At 37.8% G+C, this 22,007-nt stretch overlaps 1 protein-coding gene across 1 annotated transcript in view; it reads right to left on the bottom strand.

Moving 5' to 3' along the window:
• Positions 1-17,894, bottom strand: part of itga4 (integrin alpha 4) — a 44,559-nt gene extending 26,665 nt beyond the window's left edge. Inside the window, exons 1-10 of the mRNA XM_053626279.1 lie at positions 16,993-17,894; positions 16,021-16,133; positions 13,103-13,197; positions 10,985-11,114; positions 10,787-10,854; positions 9,963-10,092; positions 5,574-5,659; positions 4,825-4,887; positions 4,228-4,365; positions 1,144-1,252 (exon numbers count right to left, since the gene is read on the bottom strand). Coding sequence (XP_053482254.1) covers positions 1,144-1,252; positions 4,228-4,365; positions 4,825-4,887; positions 5,574-5,659; positions 9,963-10,092; positions 10,787-10,854; positions 10,985-11,114; positions 13,103-13,197; positions 16,021-16,133; positions 16,993-17,192 — 1,132 coding nt within the window. The 5' untranslated portion in view covers positions 17,193-17,894. The remainder of the gene's footprint in view (positions 1-1,143; positions 1,253-4,227; positions 4,366-4,824; positions 4,888-5,573; positions 5,660-9,962; positions 10,093-10,786; positions 10,855-10,984; positions 11,115-13,102; positions 13,198-16,020; positions 16,134-16,992) is intronic.
• Positions 17,895-22,007: the final 4,113 nt, after the last annotated feature.

Below are 22,007 nucleotides of genomic sequence, written 5' to 3'. Positions count from 1 at the left end.
TATTTCTAATGATGAATAGGTCATGAATAAGTCATGGCCATGACATAAATATCTCGTTCTCTCGTGGCAATGAATAGTGGACATTCTCTAGTGTTTATAAATAGTGGATATGAGTTCATTATCTTGTCTCCTTGCATAACTAGATAGTGATTATAACTTTATTATCTCATTTCCTCATTTTACTAAGTCGTGGCCAGGACATAAATATCTTGTTCTCTCTTGTTACTAAGCCATGGCTATGACTTAATTATCTCGTTCGTTTATGTTACTGTGGCCACAATTGAATTATCTCCTGTCCTCGTGTTACTGAATAGTGGACATGCTTTAATTATCTCGTTTCCTCATGTTACTGAATAGTGGACATGATTTAATTATCTCGTTTCCTCACGTTACTAAGTCATGGCCATGATATAAATATCTTGTTCTCTCTCGTTACTAAATAGTGGCCATTCCTTCATGTTACTAAAGACTGGACATGGCTTAATTTTCTCATTCCCTCGCATTATTAAGTCGTGGCCATGAAAGATTTCAGAACTCCTCACACAGGATTATATCTGTTAAGAACATGCCCTTAGTCTCCCATCTCTCTTACCTTTGTACACTGAATCAAACGGAAATGCAACACCTGACATGTTTCTGAATCATTTCCTGATGCTGGTCTGACTACATCCACAGCAGATGGGTATCGATTTTAATCACAGTTTCAGCTTTGAGAGATGTAGGAGCACTCAAGTTTTTAACTACAGGTTCATTGCAGCCATTCTGTGCCTTTTCATAGTAATTTACCAACAGATCCATGGAAAATGTTAATAATACAGATCATTTTGTCTCATTTTCAGCGTCGCTACATCTAGCTGGCTATGGGATACAGTAATTACAGGGATGCTTTTCTAAGCAGTTACACAGTTGATGTCACTTGTTCAATCCACAAAAATACTGTGTCCAGGCTTGCATGTATTCTTTTACTCTGAGAAGCTAGTGAATGCAAGCTAGAATAGTGAGTGTAGCATGAACAACAGAGGAGTTTGGGCAATCTAACACAAAGCAGAAACCGTCCACAAAACCCACAGTTTAAGTTCTTTTCTACTTTTATAGATCTACATTCAAATTAATCAAAGACTATTTACTGTCCTTGTGTGCTACCTGGATAGCCGTCATCATCGATGTCCCCGAGGTCAGTGATGATCTGTCCGAACCGAGCTGCGTACGAATCGCTGCCCATGAGCATGAACTCTGCTTCTCTCATGTTCACCTGGGAATGAAAGTGAACAATACGCCACGTCATTTTTCAGTGCATTATGACTAACTGGTACTTGGTCATTTAGAAATGAGCCGTGTATGTACTGCATATGTGTATGTGTGTGTAAATGCATCTAATCAGCCATGAGGCTGTTAAAGCTAATGAAGCTGTTCATGTCACACCAAGCAACATGTCTTCGCTAAGCTAATATCCCACTCTTTATTCATATAGCAAAATGACATTTACAAGAAACGGATGCACAAAATTGGTGAGAGTGACACACACACACACACACACACACACACAAAGTCTTGTGGTCTTTTGACACACACAAAGGAGCTCAGTGTCTCTGGAATTAAGCATGACCTACTGGAAATTTGCTAACTGCATTAAAATATAACTACTGTGAAGATCTGGAAAAACATCCTAAAATGTATCCTGGCTAAAAATACTTGGAGACTCGCACAGGAATCTTAAACCGACGGTTCATCAAAACATTTTACACACAATAGGTGTTGGCCTGAGAGCATTTTTCGCATGGTGAAATATTATATATAAAAATGATAAACTATATATATTTATATAAAGACCCACAAACTATCAGCAACTGAAGGAAGCTGTAGTAAAGGCCTGGCAAAGCATCTCAAGAGAGGGAACTCAGCATTTGGGCTCCATCCATGGGCTCCAGACTTCATTGACTGCAAAGGATTTGTCAACTACAGTGACATCTGAGCACCACACATACAGTTGACAAGACACATTTTAGAAGGCGGTGCCTAGGGGATCTCATTAAGGCTCAAAAGTAAAAATAAAATAAATAAATAAATAAATAAATAAAAACATTTCCACGTCGTTTTGGTAGAATATATTTATGATTTCTTAAAGTTAAGGTGTCAAAGTATGTTTAAAAAAACCCAATTTTTCTGTTCAAAACCCACTTGTAGTTGGTGTTGGGGGGGGGGGGAGGCGGGGGGATGTGGGGGGGGTCTCTTTAAGAGGCTGGGCCTAGGGGAAGAGTCAACGTCCAATTACGCTAAGCAAGATATACTCCTGTACTGTTACAGCTTTTTTATTTACATGGTGAAGGTTTGTTCATGTTTATAGATAACAGTAAATCACACTGCATCCTGAATCACAGCTGAAGAACTGGATGTGGTTTGACAGAGATATCTGGGTGAGATCTATTATTATCTATTATTTGTTAGCTAGAGCATGAGCGTCATAGCTCCACCACAAAACTGAAGAAACACCTCTCGGATGCAAAAGATGTCTGTTTTGATCAGATCGATTTTCGGTAAAATTGTGTACACTTGATGTTAAAAAAGAAAAAAAAAAAGAGCTCTAACAACTGTCAGAGCTGGTTAATATTTAACTCCGAGCCTGGGATGCGTGAAGGCTGTTCTGTCAGTACGGCCTTGAACGTCGAGATCAAAGCAGGCATTGAGTCTGAGTCCGAGTTCAAACTCCGAGCATAAATTAAACTTTTAAATAAGAAGCTTCATTATTCTGCCAGTTGTAACTCATGACCTTTGTTGGCTAAAATGCACCTGATTTGATTAATCAGAACTACATCGTACAATCTCTGGTCCAGAAAAACCCAGCTGTCTAATTTCCCAACACTAACACTCCAAATAACCAAGACTAGTCAAAAAAGATATCACTAGAAAAAGAAAAAAAAACCCCAGCAAACCATGCAGTGTGAGTGTTAACATACAGTGCTATTTTCTTATATCTAGACATGTCTAACGTAGCACGTGAACATGGCAGATGAATGCTTGGTGAGCTTATTAAACCATGGACATAAAAGAGTTCAAGTTAACATAGCATAATGGAAACATTTTTAAAAAATAAATATTGCTAACACATTTAGAGGGTTTTTTTTTTGTTCTTCTGGCTTAAAAAAAGTGCTTGTGTTTAAAAATGGGATTCTCGACACAACTGAGAAACTCCTGATCTGACAGTTTCTTGTACTGAAGGAAAATGAGCACAATCCGATCAGGCCGTCCAGAAATTCCAGTAAGATGAGTCTGAATACAGAGAGCTTTCCCTGGCATAACGTTTGCATTTCACAACGGTCGGTCCGGTTATTGAGTCCGAATCAGCGCGGAATTGATACTTTTAACTAGTTTGCTCCTTGGTTTCGTTTGTTTTCTCACTGCACATCATTAAAACAAAACAAAAGGCATAGGAAAAAAAAAAAAACAGGTTGGCTGTGAGGTGTAAGGCTGAAAAAAAAAGACATGCATAAAACTCCTTCATTCATTGGTCAGAGATATGATGAGGTGGGGGGGAAGTAAACGTACTTTTGACAAATGTTAGAGACATGCTCAATATATTACTAGATAATTCTATATATGAGTAGTTTAAAGCATTTTGTGTGTGCAACGTTTGGTCCAAATCAACAATAGAGCAATAGAGATGAACAGCATTCTTGTAAATCCCCCTCATAGTATAACACAGCTAAGGGGTTTTTTTTTCCTTTAATTTGTCACCCATCGCTAGTAGTAGGTCATCAGTTAAGTCATGCTGAAATTACGACAGTACTCATTAAATAGTAGACTAAATCCCAGGACAGTTAGTGTTGACAGCTGGACTTCAAAAGTTATGTCAATATTTATACAGGGAAAGTTCAAAGTATTCATACTGTGTGCTTTACTTGACTTTCTCATCTAAAGTCCTTAACTCTCAACTGCTCTGCTCTGACTTCTGCCTGAGGTTGAGGTTGCTTCGGATAAACGCATCCATCAAAGCAATAATTGTAAATGTAATAAAAGTGAAAGACATCTGCGGATCTGGAGAATGGGTGTGCTCTGACTTACGCTCACAATATGAAAAACCAGAGTATTTCAGTAACCAAAAACGACCGTGGGAACTGTGTGAAAAGACTCGGCAGAGCTCTCGGGGAGTCATCGCTCTCACGGGTGGTGAAATCACACACAGGAAGTGATGCTGCTGCTCTTGAGAGATGGAGAGGTATCAGTTCTCACCTGGCCCTGGTTAATGTAGACGTAAACACGACCCTCCTCTCGCAAGGTGCTGAACATCGGCGCCCCGACCAGCAGATCGGAGAGTCCGTCAGCGTTCAGGTCGACCGCACACACACTCGCTCCATAGTACGAGCCCAACTAAAAAAAAACAAACAAATAAATAAACACATAAATAAATAATTAAGAAAGAGAGCAAGGGAACAATTTCCATTGTGTGGAAATTGAGTTTCACATAAATTTCATGTTATTATATGTAATATGGTATTATATGTATTTTTTTGTTGTTGTTTTCATGTATATGTTAAATATTTTACTTTGATGTAAACTTTGTATTCGTTTATCATATATTATAATTTTATTCTATTTTATGTCATATGTAACAAATCAATTTCATTAGAAATTATTCGTTAATAATATAATATAATGAAATAAATCATCCCTCTATAATTATTGTGATTTTTTTTTTTCATTTTGACACGCATATAAAAATATTATCATTATGTTTTGCTGTTGTTGTTATTGTTGTTGTTATTGTTATTGTTTTTGTTGTTGTCCTCACCGTCACTGATGAGAAGGTTATATTGTAGCTGCACTCACCTGAGAGCCGCTCGTTTCATTCAGGATTCTCAGAGTATTGCCTTCCACTGTGAAGATGTAAACCTGCACAAAAGAAATGAAAGTTTATTCAAAAGTTTACCAAACCTTTATTTTAACTCATTATAGACCAGCGTGATTAACAGTACAGATTACTCTGCAGTCTTTCGCCACAACACAGATCTTTGATCAAAAATGGTCAGACACAGTCCTCTTTTATTTATTAATTTGCCGTTATTGTTTTTGTTTTGTTTTTTAGCAGAAGACCGATTGTAAAAGTTTACATTCTTCAGAGTAACAATCTGCTTCCTTTCTGCGCTCAGATGGAAGAGAAGTAACGGTCTACAGGAACACGTACAGAAAATGAGATCTATCCTGTACACCACAGCAATACGCCTGGGTGACGTCTCTATGTAATAACTTCAGGAAATGAAGAGTGAAAAATCCCACCGCTGTTATTTATCAGCTTGTTTCTTGCTAGGTCTGACTCTCAGCAGAGTAGTTACTGTCAGAAATAGTTGGGGAAACTATTAATCCTCTTATAAGCAAAAGTCATAAGTAGAAAGTGTGATGTACTGAATATGTGATGTGGAGTTTAACGGTTATCATACCCCAGGAAAGTTGTTTTCAAATCCTCAAGCATTTAAGCAAAAACCTTTATCTTGTATTGCTTCAAATGTACTGGAAATCACTTTGAATAAAATCATGTACAATAATTAGGACATTTGTATTTTTTTTTTTAAATGACTTACTTTGCCAATCTGGCCGTGTTGTGGTGCACCACCCACGATCTCCATAGTGCTCGGGTGCAGAAAGTGACCAGCACTGACCGAGTAACCTGAATAAAACAAAACAAACCATACATTTTACATTCCAAGTGATGCAGGACAATGTGGACAAAAACTAAACTGCAGTTAGCTTCCATGATTGTGCTTCGCTTTGTAGTTTATTAAAGGATGGCTTGTTCAAAGGTCAAATGTTCACAATGTTCCACATTTCCCCAGATATACATCGTGTACATGGATGGACAATTTTCATGTCCAGGCTATTAGTCTTTTATTCATAGCTACCCATCGGACAAGACGTTTTAATAACCAGAGAAAGCAAACAAATCCTACTCTTTAATATTTCTCACAAAACCAAAGGCCATTTGATATGTTTAAGTTTATATACACCTTGCAGAATCTGCAAAATGTTAATAATTTTCAAAAATAAGACGGATCATGAAAATTGCATTTTGTTTGTATTTAGTTCTGCCCTGAATAAGCTATTTCACATAAGAGATGTTCACATATAGTCTACAAGAAAAATAATAACTGGATTTACACAAATGAACCGGTTGAAATGTTTACACACATTTACACACACTGAAAAAGATTTCAACCATCTTTTCACACTGAGGACGACCGAGGGACTCGTACACGACTATTACAAACGGTGCAAACGTTCACCGATGCTCAGGAAGGCAACATGATGCATTAAGAACCAGGGGGGGTGTAAACTTTTGAACTGGATGATCAGTGTAAAATTGTTATTATTTTATCTTCTGGGAAACATGTAAATATCTTATGTAGCTTCTGAAGGGCAGTACTATGAGGGGAGAAAAAAAAGACCTTAAAACAAAATAATAACATTTTTGCACATTCCTGTACTGATGAACAATAGAAGGTTCTTTAGTGGATGGATTGATTAGCGTGCAGTCACCTCACACCAAACAAGAGCACATTTTGAAGAATATCTGTTTGTCAATGCCTTGTCAGGGGCGCAAACACGCATATACCACGTAATCATGTGCACATTCATTTCCCTTAGTCTGATTTAATGCACTTAACTAACTAGCTCGCCATACCTTATTACAGTATGCTAGCTCCCACTTTTTAACCTGGACAGTTAGGTTTCTGGGCAAATCACAGAACTGGGCAGCATAACAGAGTTTTGACTTGCCTGTTGAGCTAGCTAATTCATTTATTATTTGTACAACTATTTTTATTGCTCATGGCGTGCGCTATGTACCTAGACCAAAACAATCTTCATTTGCTGGATCGTAATAATGCTGCAATGTGAATCATAAACGAAACTCTTCAAGACTCATGGAGCATTTAAGAGTAGATAAAAATCACTTCTAGATTTGTTTAGAAGACTCATTTGCATATGTCTGTAAACACTACGTATAACCAGATATACAGCGAGTTGTCTGTTTATTAAGTTTACGGATCTATTAACTTATCAACTAAGCCAGTTTATTAGTGAGAGAAGAGCACTAAAATGAGTTCACAAACAGTTACACTTATTATAACTTTAGACCATGGTATCGTAGAAAAGAAGTCGCACTAACGCATGACACTTAAGTAAATATAAACGTTTGCTGTTCCAGACAAAGATATACAAAGACTAAGAAAATAACACCTAAACAAGGCGCTGTCTGGTTTAACACTTAATGAATTTTACGCTACACCCATGACCGAACGCTGGTTAAATATAACTGTCTATTTGTTCGAAACGTGCAGTATGCAGTAAATAAATATGTAGCACACGTGACTATTTCCTGTTTACTCTAACAGAAACTCTGCTCCACATTTTTCTGCTTTTTAGCGTTTGCTCTACTAAATACTAAATACTCTAAATACTCCCATTATATATATATATATATATATATATATATATATATATATATATATATATATATATATATATATGCCTGTTAGTGTTCACTTAATCCTGCCAAAGTCTTGCCATACTCATCACATGAGGCCTAAATAATAACTTCTTTAAACATACAAATAATCTCACGTGATAACAACAATAAATTTCAGTATGTACTGTTTTTTTTTTTCCCTAAAAAGTAAACCAACATTCATAAACCTGATGGGGGAAAAGAATTACACCATATAAAACATGTAGAACCACGTTTAGCAACAGCACCTTAAAGTAAAAGTCTTGTGTAGGAGTTTATTACATCATTTTTTGGCAATTCATGTTTCTTTAGAACATTGCTTCAGTTGATTGATGTATGAGGGCCTTCATTTGTGCACAGATCTCTTAAAATCCCACCACAGCATCTCAATGGGGTTGAGGTTCCAACACCTTGATTTCTGTCTTTTTTATCCATTCAGATGTTGATTTGTGGGTGTACTTGTGGTCATTGTCCTGTTGCATGACCCAATGTCAGACCAGCTGGATCGATGGCCTCACATTTGTCTCCGGAATATTCTGGTATAAAGTGGAATTCATTGTTTTCTCAAAGACTGCAAGTTTATGAGGCGCTGTGGCTGCAAAACAAGCCCAAATCATCACACCTCCACCACACTTGTATGAGGTGATTGTGGTGATATGGTGTGTTTGGTTTTGACCAAACATGGTAATGTGCGTGATCACCAAACATCTCGACCTTGGTCTCATCCGTCTAAAGGGTATTGTTCCAGAACTTCAGAGACAATTTTGCAACTCATGCTCCATATTCTTTTTAGACAGAAGAGTTTTTTTTTCCTAGCCACCCTTCCAGGAAAACCATACTTGTTATTACAGAGGCCTGCATTGAACATGATCTTAGGGTTTTCTGTATATCTCTGAGCATTAAATCAACCCTTCCCAGATGCTTCTCTGAGGTCATGGCTGATATCCTTTCTTCTTGGCATGATGTAGGCACACACCTGAGTGCTCCAGAATACCAAACTGCCAAAAGTTCTGCTTTTATAGAGGGATTTACACTTCTTGATGATTAACTAATCTTGTGAATTTCATTAGTAACACCTGGCTGCTAATTACTCTCTGAATGATTGTGGACATAGGAATGGGTGGGAATCATTTTTATTTTGCCTTGGATAGAATTGAAGGAGGGTGTTTTTTCTTTTTCTCTGTTTAAAACTGTTTGTGTTATTTTAGATCAGCAACTGTCAATATCATCTTACATACATTCTGGAAGTTTTAAAATTATAAATAAAAAATCTGAAAATGGACACATGGATAAACAAATGACTTTTTTTTTCCCCTGTAGTATATGACAGCCATTCAGTGGCTTATTTTACTTACGAAAAATGATATTAGATATCATTACTGGCTAATAGCTAACTTTGCTAATAGCACTGAATACGGACCCACATTGTTAGCTTGCTAAACTCTGAGTTCTGATGAATTATTCCTCAAATCTGAAAAAGATTTTATAATATAGTATAGAAGATAGTAATTCAACAGTCAAGATGGATAACTACCGATAACATGAACAGTGGGAAACCCCTTTTGGTGTAAAACTGGATGCAATCATGACATTTAATATACTGTACTCCAGGCTCCCAGTGTCCACATCACCTCTCTTATCTATTCTTATTAAGCACTTTTCTTTGTATTATGTGAGCGATGTTTCTTTTTTGACACCAGCACTGATGTACAACGGATGTGAAAATACCTTAAGCTCTTACATCAGCACTTTAAAGGGCTGCTCAGTTTGTCCCTCTGTGTGAAAACAGAGACGCTGATAAGCTGCATCTTGAATGTGTTAACCATCTAAATAACCTTGCTGTAGAAAAATTCTTTTTACAAAGGAAAAAAAAATAGCTGACCAATAGAGATTCAAGACAAACTGAAGCTGTACTGTTATACCATATAATTGCTATATTCTGCATAATATATTGACCTTTTTGTGTTCCACTTTCCATATATGGTCATTGTTTCCTGTTCTCATTAACCATCATTCTTTTTGATAATTGGTTGCACTTGATCATTGCTTCCCAACTACCATATTTGGTCCCTGGCTCCTAATGTCATTCTTTCACCCAAGACTTTATATCGATATTTATATATAGATATTACGATATTCCTGCTTGGACCTAGATCCCACTTCTTTGTGTATTGTTTTCCCCAGTCTTGACCCTTGCCTGTTTCTCTCGATTTTGATGGATTTACCTGCACTCACTCATGCATCCCTCTATTTTCTTGACAATTACAGGACTAGCCGTAAATCCTACTTTACTTATGCTATATATATATTTACTTTACGTATATATATATATATATATGCTGAGTATTGTGTTACAGTAAATTGTATACTCATTAAATGTATCACCACTCGATATCTTATGTCTTATGGATTAGAGATGATGTTTCAGTGAAGGAAGCAAGCCAAACAATGAAATTTCCTGTCTTACCGAGGTAGCTGCCATAGAGCACCGTGTTATCATCATCAACGTAGGCAGCAAAGACCTTACTGGATATGTTGTAGACCAGAACCGAGCCGGTCCAGTAAGAGCTACCAGGAGCTCCCATTATCATCAGATCCTGCAAAACACACCAACATCTACATCAACACATGAAACATAGCCTGTGGTGTTAAATAAATACATTTAATCAATCAGTCAGCCAGGTCGGGTTTGTTTGCTCGATTCTGATTGGCCAGCTCTGGCAGTAGAGCTGGATGGAAGGTTTATATTAATGCGCTTGTTAATGTTTCTACAGTAACAGCTCATTCACAAGGACTTGTATGGTGGATGAGCCAACAAAATGATATTATTTTTAAATTGTAATTGTTGATATAGTGACCTTTTCTGTCAGCACTTTGCAACAGTCAGAGGTAAAGCTGTAACTTTTTCTGACATGGGAAAGTCTTCAGGATGGAGGGCTTTGCAGTTTCTTCATAACATGACAATCTTATTATTATTTATTTAGCACTTATTATTGGCTTATTAACTTTAAGAACGCAAAAAGAGACGGAAGACAACAAAGTGATAACAGGAAATAACTTGTTTCATGGACAACATTAAATATGACTATAAACTGATAAAAAAATATAAGTTACAATTGGCAAATTGCTATGGTATAAGATGAATAAAACAACTTAGGATGTGTTGTAATTGGGAAAATTATAATTGTTTATATTATAGTCAACATAAAAATTGCTTTCTTCTCTAATAACAAACAAACAAAAAGGACACCGTTTCAGACCCAGCTCTATTCTGGTAAACCAAGTGAATACCTCAGTAAGGAAATTTGAAATCCCAGCTTGGCAGGATCCATAGTTTTCACCGAACTTCCTCTGATGATCTGCGCAGACAAACAGCCATTTAGCCATGCTGTCTTTCAACGAACACTGCTGAACACAGTCTTCTCTGTTCATTCATAGTATACGATGCCTCGAAGACACATTAGCGTGATAGATTGTAAATGCAAGTACCTTTGTAGCAAGGGATGTAGTGGGTTGTGCGGCTAAAATCGGAGCTGAACTGGAAGCACACGCCATGCGGCAGCTTGTTTTGATGGTCTATTTGCGAGAAGAAGACATTCTTCCAGCGATGTCCACATGCCTGAAATTGGAACCAGTTTGAAGGCTTACAAGACAAGCGTGCTTTTGTATTAGATATAACGAGCTACAGACTACACAGCGCCGACATCTCCCATCCTACAGCATGACTGTCAGATGAGATGATAGATCAGAATAACCCATTTTGACTCATGTTAAAGTCTAGAAGTCAAAATATTGTAAATACATGCTAAAGGTGCCAGGTTTCGATTACTGGGGTCAGTTCTAAGTGTACGCCAGCTTGCAAAAAGTTTAGTATGTTTCACTTTTAAGCCTTTTATGGACCTTAGTTTGGTTGTTTTTTATTGAAAAAAATAGTTAGTATAGTCTGATAGGATGGGAGGATGGGAGACTTCTTATAAAAATATACCGGTATATCATAGTATATCGACTTACATCGGAACACTATTTTGCACTATACTATATCAGTGTATATATATATATATATATATATATATATATATATATATATATATATATATATATATATATATATATTTTTCTAACACAAGGGTTCTCAATCTTTTGCAGTGCACTTTAGATTAGATTTGTTTTATAAGCAAATTCCAACTGTTCAAATATTAGGCGCATTTATATTCTGGTTATTTACTGGAGCCATAGAGGTTTTAATATGTCCAAAACACAAAACACACGCTGCCATTATTTATACCAGTTCAATTAAAATGACCAACCGGCTAATAATTATAAGAACTCAGTAATCATTATAATCGTTCGTTTAGTTATGACAAAATAAAAAATTTAAATCCCAGACCCCACTTTGAGAACCAGTGTTCTAACATACAGCTTTTTTTTTTTTATCACAAATTTCATTTAAATAATTATTCGATAATAACACTTCAGATATTACACATATTGTTAATTTTTCCCCAGCTATTTTTATAAAGGGAATCACAGCACACCTCTAACACTAAAGTTTTCAACGACATTGCATGCTCAGCAGTTTTGCTTTCTTGTGCTCTCTAAAAGAGTGTGATGTAAGCCTTCATTAGCAAACTTCTGTATCTGTAAACTGTCAGAAAGAAAGATCCTGTACAGGTGTATTTTCTCTCTCTCAAGATACAAATATTTATCAAGATGGATATGGGCATATTTATATGCAAATTGTTCACAGGAGCATTTTCACACGTAATGCGATATTCATTTAAGTCTGACTTTGTGCAAATTGACATACATAAGGGGACCCACTAATAAAACATGTAAATGGTGATGAGTTACTGTGGTTTAATATACGCTGACATTGTTTATTTGTTTCAAATACACACATGAATTTTGTGAAACTCTGTCGGAAACAAATCCATAAATTAAGACAAATCAGTCTAGCCATGCAATTAGGACAAAAGGCACCCTATAAGAGGAGGAAGAGTCAGTCTGTGCCCATGGGAGCTGACAAGCTGCAGTGGCCGAGCTGCATTATTGGAAAATTTTGTGCACATCAGGTTTAGGGGGCGCTCTTTCCTCATTTCGTTGTTAAAGCTTTGTCTTTAATGGAGTTTTGTGGGTGTCACTAAATGTAAATCAGCTGCACCATGAACATGCTTGGTAATTCATGCCTGATTTGCATTTGATCAAGATACATACAACAGTATATACAGTGAACTGAGAAGTATCAAAACTTTTGGGGTGGGTATTTTTAGTTCAGTTTGACCTAGAAACCCTTTACACACAACTTTATGAAAAGATTGATAAATTAAGCCAAACGTGAACGCACCTTCAAAGAACAACAGTCGTCCTTAATTAAGTACTTTCGTTTTAAACGTACACTATATTCACTACATCGGGTAGAAGCTAAATACTAAAGGAAGAGAAGATTGGTGATAAACATTTACTCTCTGCAAGGAAAGTTTAGTACATTTTTCCATGAGAATATACATGGTATATGGTTATATAGTAGCTCAGTGAGCTTTATATACTGTAGTAGCTCATTATACTGTACTAATTTAATGAATACTAAAAGGGTACTGGGATTCGTACCAGTACATCACCGTTGGATGGCCTTCGGGAGAGGCTGACTCCAAGCCACTGGTTATCGCTTTCACTCTGGCATGTTTTCCCACACTGCTCCACACCTGTGCAAGATCCAAACACAAAAGTATTACAACCATATACACTGTACGTACAGTATTAGAGCTGAAGATAGCCTCCATTTTGGTGCTCCCTTTCCGTACTGTAAATTATACAGTTCCATATGAGTGCAATGTAAAAATATTGCCAATCAATGCAGATATGAAAATGTAAACATGTTTTCCAGCGAGAATCTGTTATTTGAATACATTTCATTGCTTCATTGGTGTTACTGTAGCTTCAGTACGTACTATATATTAAGCGTTACTTAAACGATCATTACTTAAGTTAACTAGCTCGTTATGGTCAAACATTAGCTAACAATATTAGTGTTATACAGTACAGTAAGCTCCAGTATAAACAAAAGTAGCACACTTCAGACACCAAATATATTTTGGCTGCATTTAGGTTGCGTGTAAAAATTCCACCAAAACTAAAAGTTCCAAATTTCTCCAAGGACTAAACAACACATTCCCCAGCTAGCTAGAGTTACTCATCCCCCAGAAGAGGATGGGTTAAGTTACAGTCCTCTGAAGGTTTCTCAGGTTGCTAGTGTCTCTCCTGGCTTGCGCATTAGGTATGTAGATCAAGATCCTGATTCCTGTAGAGCAGCTTTGTGAAAATGTCTATTGTTAAAATGCTAATCAAATCAAACTGACTTGAATAGTCATATCTCATATCTCTAAAACCTCTCCCAATCTACAGCACTGTTTAGTGTTCTGATCATTGGACCCCATTTACACTTTGTCAGTATTTTCAGTGTTACTGACACTGGGATTATCCGCATAAAAATGCAGGCGTAAATGCACCCAAGACACATTGACTCAAACCATTTCAGGAGGGTCTGAGAGACATTTTATAGAAGCGTAAATACATCTGTCCATGACATCTTGCTCTACAGTAATACAGAAATGGATGCTGGACATGCCGAGTCAGCATCCACAAGCCAAAACCAAAAAAATAAATCCTGATTTGTTTCAAAAGGAAGCACGTGTTAGGTTTCCTCCTCCAAAGTGTAAGAAAACGGGATTCAAATTTGAAAAATTTCTTATTAGCGATTAGGGATAATGTCAAACAGATACAAAAGAACATAAAATGGGTTTAATGACATTTAAAACACCATGCAAAACTGCTTCTTCTTCTTCTTCTTTTTTTATTTGCTGCGTCATCATATTTTTGAATAGAACAGCTGGAACTGTGAAATAGCACAAGAAGTTTCATGTCAGTGTTCTAAGCTAATTTGCATATTCGACCGTATACACCAATGAGATTCAATCGGACAAATATTCATCGACAATGATAAAGGACAAACTGCAAACAGTGTTTTAACATCTTAAAGGTTCGCTGTTGAGGAAATTTGGCAATTTGAAACTATGAACATTATGCTGTGTCATAAAGTGAGTAGAAGTGAACTTCTTCTTCTTCTTCTTCTTTTTTTACTTTGCTTTGTTTCCACAGTTTGTGGTAAGAGGTGTGAAGTGATGCACTGATGTTCAAGTTCACAGGAAGAGAACTCGTTTCAGTGCAGGTCACATGACTGCAATTCAATTCCTTTGTACTAATGTCAACCAAGCAGCTTTACAGAAATCCGTAAGTGACGTAAGTGATAACAGGAACTAACTTGTCTTGCTAATTTATAGATTACTTTTGTATATGAGTTATTTCCTACTCACAGTATACATGTGTATACAGGTTTGCAAAGGCAAACAGTACTAAATATGTTGAAAGGATGTGATATAATATGAACAGATTAAGCATCCTGGGATGAACACAGAACATGGTTTATGATTACAGCAGCAGTTCCTGTAGGATCCAGATGAGATTATCCACTGAAGCAAGGGTGAAAACTTTTTTATTTTGTTTAGTGTGGATCTTTAGGGTATCCATGTGAGACCGCTGGAAGTAGCAGAAGTTGAGTCACAAGTGATCTGCTGCCTCATGACCGCTGTATTCCCTCAAGCGCAGCATTACACTAGCACATGTTGGACGTGTGCTAGACAGTCTGGCTGACATCATGCTTTTCCACCCAGGACCTAGTATAAATCGTTCATCTGTTCTCACTGGAAGCCATTTCTCATTCACATACAGCCACTGTCAGGAATCCTGCCCAGTCCTCGTTCGTCTGTACATTTCGGAGAGGGAAAAATAATCCCCATGGACGAAGGATGTTTTGCATTTCCTGTCCAACTCCTGTCTGACCTGGAACAATGGCAGGCTCATTTCCCTTATTTGGGAAAAGTGAGTTAGCCATGCTTCATAATGACAGGAAGAGAAATGTGACCAACCCTCTCAACTAGTCCACTTCATTCGTGGCTCATTTGTTCAGTATGTAGTACACAAGGGGAAGAAGCAGCAGCTAACTCTGACCTGCTTCCAAACCAGTGGCATATGAATTTGATTGAACAGAGATGTTCAGAGCTCCAGAGATTTAATGTCTAGACCCTGAACAAGAGAGCATGAAAGGCGACAGAACTCCATTTGTGTACTTAGAAATTCAAGATGGAAATGCATAGGCATTTCCATCTTGAATTTCCAAGTGGACAGTGGAGTTACTTCTTCTCACCATATAGATGGTGAGAAGAAGTAACTCCACTGTCCACTACACCAACAGGGGATACAGGGGGCGGGTTCCCATTTTTGAGTCTCGGTTCCTCTGCCATTTTCTCTGAATTTGCTTAAAAGATGTTTTGAGAAGCTGACTCTTGTTAAAAGCAATACTAGCAGTTTATTCGCTAAACTCGCAAGTCAGTAGCAATATCTGGAAAACCAATATTCTCAAAGGGGTCAGTTCACAGAAATGGAAGCGAAGCTTGGAGAAGATCACCTACCTGTTTGGAGCTGCTCACAGCTCTTCGTTAAAATATCGCACTTGTAAATGGCGCCAGGTTTTTGAACATTGGGGTAAAGCATAGAGTCAGCAACTGGTGCTCCAACAATCAACCTGAAAGACATACAGCAATCCAGGTTATGTGTGTTAATCTAACACACACATCATAATGTTTCAAAATCAATTCCGTGTTAATGGAAGTTACTGTATTTATCCTTCTGTTGCGTATACTGAATATTGGGACTATTTTACTTTAGTATCACATGTACACATCAGACAAAAAGTAAAGTAGGATGATTTTTTTTAAAGGGCCTTCGTGACAGCTTTTATAATACTGAAGGGGTTAAATATCAGAACTTGTATAGATGTTTCTTATCTATATCTATAGCTATCTATCTATCTATCTATCTGTCTATATATATATATATATATATATATATATATATATATATATATATATATGTATATATATATATATATTAGAAATATTGCATTATGGGTTTTATGATAGATGGAAAACCCCAAATTTATCCCCATAAAGTAAGGTTTATCAAGGTAAAGTAAGGTTACTACTGTAACTAGATTCACTTCCAGCACATTTGTAAAGCTTTAAGACGTCTTCTATGAAGTATACACCATGCATCTTTTCTTTAACTTTTATAGAGAAGCATGACACATTTATGCTCCTTAGGTAGTCTGGGTCCATTCATATTCAAAAATAAATACATACATACATACATACATACATACATACATAATGAAGCACGACAACTTCACTTAATGACTTTCTTGTCGTCCAATTAAAATAGAAATCACTTTTGCACCTATTGATCTAATGCATCTTCAAAACAACATGCATTATTATTATTTTATAGAGTGTCCAATACTTAATGACGCCCACCTCTCGCGCGCGGTCTATAAGATACAATATAAACATTATAATAAGTCTGATCACAAAGTTGTCCGCACTCACCACGCGCTCTGCCGGTGTTTATGGAGCAGAACCGAGTAACCGAATAACGATGCGTTGGGTCCTCCAAAATGCACCGCATTATCCACGTCTAAATTATAGCAGTCCGCCGAGTTGAGCAGGCAGCACGCGCAGCCGAGCACGGACAACAGCACGCTCACGCGCCACCGGGAACTCCTCCGGTTCTGTCCCTCTGTAGTCATGGTCCGAAAATTATTATTATTATTATTTTTATTATTATCCTATTAGTATTTACAAGTCCGCGCTTTGGACCAAAGGACGTTCCGACAATTAACAAAAAAGGTTCTGGTTACAGAACAAACTCTTCATTTCATTTCTTCCAAAAGTTTTTTTATTTTATTTTTTTTTTTTAGTGCGCGCGCGCCCGTGTGTGTGTCTGTCTGCGCGCCTGTTGCGCTCTGAGTCTGAACATCTGCTGCTGCTGTTTCGGACCGGCGCGCGCGACCTCCTCCTCTTCTCTTCTCCTCCTCCTCCTCCTCCCCTCCCCTCTCCTCGGGCTACAATTTCGTCACGCACGATCGGGGTCGGAGGGAAGAGAAGTCGCTTTGATGGTAATCTGTGGGAGCGCGTGCAGGGGTGACGGGGGGCGTGGCTGAAAAGTAAAAAAAAAAAATTCTGAAATTAGACTATTAATGGAGGACTAATAAGGAAGCCAAGGAGTGATGGACAGCAAACATGAACATGTAATAAAGAGATTGGCAGGGGATAATCCGCTGTGGTCTTCTGCTCTCGGCCTCAGTGTTTGTAGTGCATTGCTTTTCTGCTCACCGTGGTTGTAATGAGTTACTACAGCCTTCCTGTCAGACGACTCCCTGGATGTTTTCGATTTCTGAGTCACTCAAATCAGCCTGTTCACTCAACCATGCCACGGTCACAGTCACTGACTTTACATTTCCCCCCAAATTTTAATGTTTGAGCTGAAGCTCTTGACCCGTATCATGATTGCATGTTATTGCTCTGCTGAAACGTGACTGGATGTTTGGACAAAATTCACAAATGTGCAGGTGTTCCTAATAATTTGCCATTCTACGACCACCTGGCTGAGTGACTTTTATAGTCACTAGACTCTGTATTTGAAGGTGTGCAGAATTTGACTACCTGGCTATTTGAACGAACGAATTCACGAATAAATGAACGGACGAGTGTTGTTATGTCTTACTGAAACGAATCTGGAAAAGTTTAAAGTAGAGCCATTTGGAGTGTCAATAAACTATTACACAAATTCAAAAACTAAACAAGGACACCAAACTTGCTCTTAGTTAATGGTCTAAATCTCCTCCTTTAAGGCATAATAATCTGTAACACAAAGGACATACCTGAGCATGTCATTAAATAAGTCATTAAATAATTTGGGCTTGTGGTACTGTCGTGAACATGTGACACATTAGGTAACATCCAGGTAACAATACAAGTAGTTACGCAGGCTTATTCTCAATACTGTATATGAGCAGGATATGTTACATGCATATACTGTAGCATGTGGACATGATTCATAGGACGTATAACAGTCAAATAAATTAAACCGACACTATCAAGATAGTTTTTCCTACAACAGAGAAGGATTTTCAGTCTAAGCAATGTTCTGAGGTTGACTACAGCGAGCTACTGCATTCCTCGAGTAGCAGAGCAGGATTTATGGCCCGAGTGAGTAAGTTTGGAAGCATTCAGCATCTGTAATGTGTTGTGAGTCTTGCTGGCTTGTCAGCAGCAGAAGATCGTAAATGAAGCCCTCAGCCGTTTCATGGGTTTAGGAAAAGCTGAGCCGTCTGGTTTTATCCAAAGTTGAACAAGACAAACCAGCAGATCTCATTAATGATGCACATTTTCAGGAAAAAGTTACCAAACTTGGGATTTTGGGTAAATCGCTGTCGCCAAGATGTAAACTACAGTTAAGGTTTATACAGTAATTGGACTTTAAGAGCCATAGTTTATTTTCCCCTTGAGAGTACGTTTACACTGTATGATTTTCAGCTTGATTTTGTCTTTGGTCAAAAATTGCCTGTCGTAAAATAATGCTTTGGGCGTGAATTGAGACCGAAGACAGTTGACATCAAAGTTCTGGCAGGGTCAATAGTTCTTGACTGAAATCTCAGATATTAACACGCTCGTATAAAAGCTACCAACTGGAGCATGGCATATGAGTACATGAAACTCGTAGGACAGCTACGCACACTGTATATTAGGGGCAAAAGTGAAACATAAACAAAGCATGTCAATGGACAGAAAAAAAACAGCCTTAGTACCTCAAGCTCACTTTGAAGAATGTTTCCGTTTCTGTTTTCAGCAGGAGTAGATGCTCATTGATGGCGTAAGCCGTAGCAGGAACGTAGTCATTTTCTTTAATCATGAGAGGATCTTGATTGTAGAACATACATTATCACACAGTATGTTATAGAATTCAGTTAAAGTTATATTGGGATCATCACATACAGCGTGATAAGTAATAATCTTAAAAGACTACAGAAATCAGACAGTGTATAACCGGCTTTAGGAAACAAACGTACAAGTACAGTAGGTTTTGTTCTGATTTTATAGAGTTGTAAATGTTATAGGTCAACTATAGGAGTGCCAAAATTATTCAAATCTGGACTGAAAATAACCCAAAGGCAATCAACCCTATCTAACATGTTAAATTTGCTATCTAAATGTCCGAAAAAATGGTTCAAGTGTTGACCAAAAATGGTGCGAATGCACGTTCTGGTCCGTATCGAGTCTGAGATAACGTCTCATCATGCCTGAGTTGTATTCGTGTTTTGGCAACCAAATTTGGATGAGTTCATCACCGTTATTCCATGCCATCACTCTGCTACTATCCGGGAGGAAACTTGTGCTTACATTGTATTTACTCACTTTGGCAGATGTTTTTATTCAACCTGACTTACAACTGATTGAGAAGCCAAAAAATGAAAAGTGCACAATTATCGCTTCAGGCCAAATGTAGTTGAAGATCCGAAACATGTTTAGTGTCCAACGCGTGTGTCTTCACATTTTACACTGTAGCTACAACACTAATATAACTGATGAGTATTATGCATCACACACGCATCTAAATAAAACTGAAAAAGGGTGGAGAAACTGCTGGCATTCCTAGCTTGCAGCTCCAGTGTTCCTGGTTACTGTCTGTATGGAGTTTCGCATGTTATCTCCATGTCCATGTTGGTTCCTTCTAGTCTGGATTGACCTACTCTAATTTGCCCCTAGGTGTGAATGAGTGTGTGAATGTGTGTGTCCACACACCCATCCTGGGTTTATTGTCATGTGACACCCAGTGCTCCGTATCCACCGCCACCCTGACTGTTTACTAAAGATGAATGAATGATACATTTCTAACATACAGTTTTACCTCCACTTACACTAAATGTATTATATAGTATAGCACTTTTAACATGATACGTTAAATACGAGATGATATGAGGTGGAAACCTCGACAGGAACCAGGCTCAAAAGTGAACCCATCCTCCTCTGGGTGGAATTACTTTGCTTCATTTATATAAACAGTTCTTAATGTTTTGAAAGGATGATCAGTAGTCTTTACGATTACAGAAGCAGTTCTTACACACATAAAGAAAGTGATTGGGATTTAGTAATGACTGTGATTTTAGTTCCGCAATGCCATTTTTGTCTATTTTTTAAGCATAGCGGTATGGTATACAGCGTCAGAAACCACATAAACAAGTCTGTCTGAGATTAGATGCCCTGACCGATTTCATATCTTGCTATCAGCATTCATTTTAAGACTCCAGTACAATCCCATAAGCTCCACCAAAACCTCCAATCTGTTATCTGCTATGGCAACTCATCCATTGGGCGATTTTTCAAGAATCCCACGTCCAAACATTTCACATTTGCGAGAGGATTATGACCATGATGAAGTGATGTTTGTAATGTCGGCATAGTGTTGAAAACACACACACACACACACACACAAAATGTTTATTGAGCGAGCCAAGAGAGCTGTTCCCCCTAAGCGAGGTTGCACATGCTAAATGAAGTAGTGTTAAACAGCGTGAGCCCTGGGACACTATCAAGCCTTTACATGTGTGCGTGTGTGTGTGTGTGTGTGTGTGTGTGTGTGTCTTTCATTACCTATCAATAGACACAACAGTGGCACTTACTTGGCCCCAGGAGTTCACACAAGCCCCTTTAAGAAGTGTGAATCAAAGACTTGGCTTGACCTGCTCTCACTGTCTCACCATCTCTCTGGCTCTTTCAGTCTCACTGCTGCTCTTTCTCAGTGAAACAAGTCTCATAAATTAGTGTAGCAAACAGCCAGAGGCAGTTGGGTGTAATCGTGTCTTCTCCTTATTTAGGCTTTCCATGACTCAGAGTCAAAATCCAGAATAAAGGTCAAATTAGACATAAAGACGTTTATCAAAAGGCAAATCCAAACACAGAGCAGACAGGCAGGCCAAGGTTCGAAAGCAGAAAACGCTTGAACCTGCAACGACTACTGTCGGTGCAGTATAAAAATGATTTATTCTTTAACCTCAGCTCTGACAGTAAAACACTCGTAAAGCACTCCTTCTCATATGTCAACATTTCTATAGAAGCAACTTATGCAATGTATAGCAGATGTTCCACAAAAAAAAAAAAACAAAAAACCGTGTAGCTGATATGGTGAAATGGTGAGAATGGTTATGTAGCATTTATGGAAGGAGTCTCCAGAGTCAGCGCTTTGTAACAGCCAAAAGTAAAGTTTTCCAACATGGGAAAGTCTTTAGGACAGACAGCTTTGCGGGCAGGTTCCCTTTTTGTCTCATTCACTTCAAGAGAGAGAGAGAAAAAAGAGGCTGGTCAAAGAATGACTGTTTATAGCTGCTTCGCTGTAAATGAAAGGAGAACCTACTTGTCTCATGGATGTTCCATTTTTAAATTGACAAAAAATGTAAGCACTGTCAAATAGCTGTGATATAAGAGGAATTAAACAGTTTGAGATGTGCTGTCCTTAGAAAATAATCAACGATGGGGTGCTTTGATGCAGTCCAATATACAGCAGA

This window comes from Ictalurus furcatus, chromosome 6 (assembly GCF_023375685.1).
Source record: "Ictalurus furcatus strain D&B chromosome 6, Billie_1.0, whole genome shotgun sequence".
In the NCBI taxonomy this organism is placed as follows: Eukaryota; Metazoa; Chordata; class Actinopteri; order Siluriformes; family Ictaluridae; genus Ictalurus; species Ictalurus furcatus.
Note: the sequence above shows the minus strand (reverse complement) of the source record. Positions and strands in the feature narration are given on the sequence as shown.